This window comes from Triticum aestivum, chromosome 7A, assembly GCF_018294505.1.
Source record: "Triticum aestivum cultivar Chinese Spring chromosome 7A, IWGSC CS RefSeq v2.1, whole genome shotgun sequence".
NCBI classification, from domain to species: Eukaryota; Viridiplantae; Streptophyta; class Magnoliopsida; order Poales; family Poaceae; genus Triticum; species Triticum aestivum.
In genome coordinates this window covers 84,344,591-84,348,218 of record NC_057812.1, presented here as the reverse complement: position 1 = coordinate 84,348,218, position 3,628 = coordinate 84,344,591, and the positions used below count along the sequence as shown (strand labels likewise).

The following is a 3,628-nucleotide window of genomic DNA, read 5'->3' as shown; positions in this document are numbered from 1 at the left end:
TTTTTAACGTATTTTTTCACCATTGATATTTGGCGTTATAGCTGCTTAGTTTTAGCTCTAGGCTCTGAGAAATCCTGGCTCGGCCTCCGGGGGTAGTACTAGGTTGTGTTGGGCTCTGGCCTCAACTGTGGGTTTCATAAGTGAACAACATGCATGTAGCCATGTATGTATAATCGTTTTTCCCATCAAATCATTGGTAATCACCTGAATACAGGTCAATACCTACGGCCCTCCCTTGTTCAAGTCCATGTGGTGCCCTGATCCTTGTGATTAACGGCCTCACTTCTTTAATACCAGCCGTTATTCCTTTCAATACATTGATGCACGAGGCTTTAGCATACTCCTGGAAAGAGTACATGGCATGTATATGCATCTGTTCATGCTACCAAATAACATGGTTATCGTTTTATGTGCATATATAGATGCATATTTCTAGTTCATGCCCAAAAAAGTGACGATAAAAGTGATTGCATGACCTCATGGCTGTCTGGGAGATATCTTTGCTGGCAGAAATATTGGGTCGCTTATTAGGGCCCTTGAAGTAAAATGCTTCTGGGATAGACATTGTTAAATGTATGAATGATAGTTGTCTTGTGTCCCTTGATTTATTACCCTTTATGTATTCATATATTATATATTTATATGGCGGTGGCATGATTATACACATAATACAATTCTTTGGGGATAACAGTTTCTCAAACAAACAAGCTTCACTATTTTGCAAAGCATATCCAAAACATTACATAGACACCAACAAACAGATGGGTTGACATGGATTAAGGACTGGACATCCACCATGCTATAAACCCACATCTTATTTTGAATGAAATATAGAAAGAGGGTATGCTAATGCATACTCTCGTGACACAAGCGGACCACATTAATGATCCATCACGCCCCAAGAAACTGTGCAAATACATTGTTTGCATCAAATTCCTCACGTCGGCTTTATTTTTCAACAAACGAGCTGCGCCTCAAGCCTGTAGAAAAATAAGTGAAAACATGGCTTGTGTCATGTCATGTGTGCGTACATAAAGCTTTGTTACTTGATATGCAACCCACTACAGATTAAATGTGTAAAAAATGCATTTGGGTTAGTTTAACATGGCTAATCTTCTATATCTAAATAGCTAGCGTCGAATAACCAATAAATTTCTCTCAACATACAAGCATGTCACATCAACATGGATTATACAATGGAAAAGGTCAACCTTAGCATGCAATCATGCATAGGATAAACCCACCTCAACGTGCAAACATGCATGTGAATTTTCATTATATTATGGTGGATCTATTTTTTTTAATTATTTACAAATATACAATAATCAGACACAATTAATCATATGTATTTTCAGTTTTAGTTCTCATATTATTTACCCCAAATATTCAGCCTCCCCATATTAAATCTCAGTGATATATATTGCAGAACATACACACAACAAAGTGCATGGTATCATCTAGTGTTGTTGAAAATAGAATGTGACATAATGCATTTGCATTGCATATGCACAAATTTCTTAATTTATTGCATTTTTAGTAGGGTGCTCTATAATGTCCTATTGTTTCCCTTCAAAAAGTAAAACATTACAATTTGGATACAAACTTTTGAGAATTATTCTTACAGGTTGCGGATTCGTGTAGCGTACACGGATATTAAGTTCTTTAATACCATCTTCCCAAGTAGAGGCAGGATGATTTGTGAAACTTATTATACCCTGTGCCATAATGAATTGACCAGTCCCACCAACAATGGACCACTGGCCACTTTTCAAACCCGCTGTTATGCCAATCACCTGAAGGTTAGACCCTGCAAACCTGTTTCATGTGCAAACTAGCAAGTTCCGCCAGCAGGTTAGAAGTGCATGCAGCTTTGAACAAATGCACATCTATTAATATGTGTATGTACACCAGTAACTTGTGTAAAATTCTTAGCTACAAATATAATAGAGGCAAGCGCATAACTTCAATGTCGCGGGCGAAAGAACTCACGAAACACATATTGAGATATTCAAAAATAATGAAATAGAGAACATATTACCTTCCTTGCTCAAACTCTATGTTATGAGTCATGTACCATCTATTATCCTTGGTTAAACCAGCCTGGACATGCACGCCTTGTGCACGTGCAACAACTGTATCTTTGGAATTTGTTGTCTCGGTAAGAGTCCAGTCATGAACTATCGTCGTCCCAAACCCAAAAGGAAAACTTGTTTGGAGCAAGGTTTCCTCATTGCGGTTTGGCTGGTTTGGTCCATCGACGAATTGGTGCAAGAACAAGTGCAAGTTAACTTCGGTCATACAAGGGATCTGACACCCCTGAAGAGGTACAGTCCCATTGTAGGGGATAGAAGCGGCCTGGATTTGAGGTAGCACTATGAGTAGACAAACAAAGACGCCGAATGGACTAGCCATGGTCATAATTGTTAGCAAGAAGGGGAAAAGAGAGCTCAGTGAGCTAGTAGAATGGTGGGAAGCTGTGTCTCCCTGTGTTTTGTAAGAGAATAAGAGGGTAGAGGTGTCCTATATATAGAAAGCTTGGAGTGCTAGTGCCCACCTTGGATGACTTTGTTTTAGACGTTTTCAGATTGGCATTCAACACCCTATGCAACTAGGACTTGAAATCTAACCAAGGGATGAACAGGTTTGCCTATCGATGGCTCACAAGTCCACACTAGCAAAATTCACTACAGTTTTTGAAATCAATTGTACATCTACTGAATTAAATGGCACATATCCTGCTGGAAAAACTAAGGATGAGATAGCAGAGATTAGAGGCCACTGTGTCTTCAACGTTCCCACTCAAAGTTATAGCTCCTATAGGCTACGAACTTACGATGGTGTGTATGCATGGCGTGGTACTGGGAAGTGCGCGTGAATGGACGTGCAGATTGGTGTCTGCTCCACGACTCCATCCCTCTACTAGGTCGTCATCTTGTTGGTTGTTCTGTTCACCGTCACGAATGCATGCCCCGTCTCGATCATTCACACACTTAACGACGTACGTACTGCACTTATGTCTATGTATAGTACACGCACGTAGAGGTGCATGCATGCTTTCCAACCTCAGCCTGGTGGAACACGTATGCTTGCTGGACTAGGTCATGAACGAGTGCATGGCTCCTCTTGATAATTCCCACACTAACACTTTATAACAAGAAAATCTTTATTGCGCCACAGAAAAATCAATGGAGTGCATTTAATTGTACATAGCTGTTCTAAAAATAAAGAAGAAATCTAGAGACAGGGCATGGTGATGTTTATTACAAAAATGGCTGCATTGTCGAAATTAAATTCCCATGGACTAAATAATAACAAATCAAAGAAACTATATTGATTTTTAAAAAGTTTACCTCATAAAGGTGGGAGATTGGAGGTGTCTCTGTCTCAAGCTATGTAAAATGGTGCTTTTCTCATTGTAGAATGTAAGACCGCTACATATTTCAATATTTAAGCTTGATCAAGAAGTGCTCATTAATAAGACGCGAGTTACACGGTAGAAAAAAATTAATACCATTGGATTCCAATTTTTATTAAGTGAAATCACATTGTATTACATAATTCATACTATTTATTTGGTCTAATTGTTAATCAAAATCAAACTTTTTTTGCGGGAAATCAAAATCAAACT

At 38.8% G+C, this 3,628-nt stretch overlaps 1 protein-coding gene across 1 annotated transcript; it reads right to left on the bottom strand.

The window, feature by feature from the left end:
- Positions 1-695: 695 nt before the first annotated feature.
- On the bottom strand, positions 696-2,489 carry LOC123151686 (dirigent protein 5). Its single transcript, XM_044571355.1, has 3 exons — positions 2,039-2,489; positions 1,623-1,815; positions 696-980 (listed from the first exon to the last, which is right to left on the bottom strand). Exons 1-3 carry the CDS (start codon positions 2,416-2,418, stop codon positions 975-977), a joined length of 579 nt encoding a protein of 192 aa, XP_044427290.1. The 5' UTR covers positions 2,419-2,489; the 3' UTR covers positions 696-974.
- Positions 2,490-3,628: the final 1,139 nt, after the last annotated feature.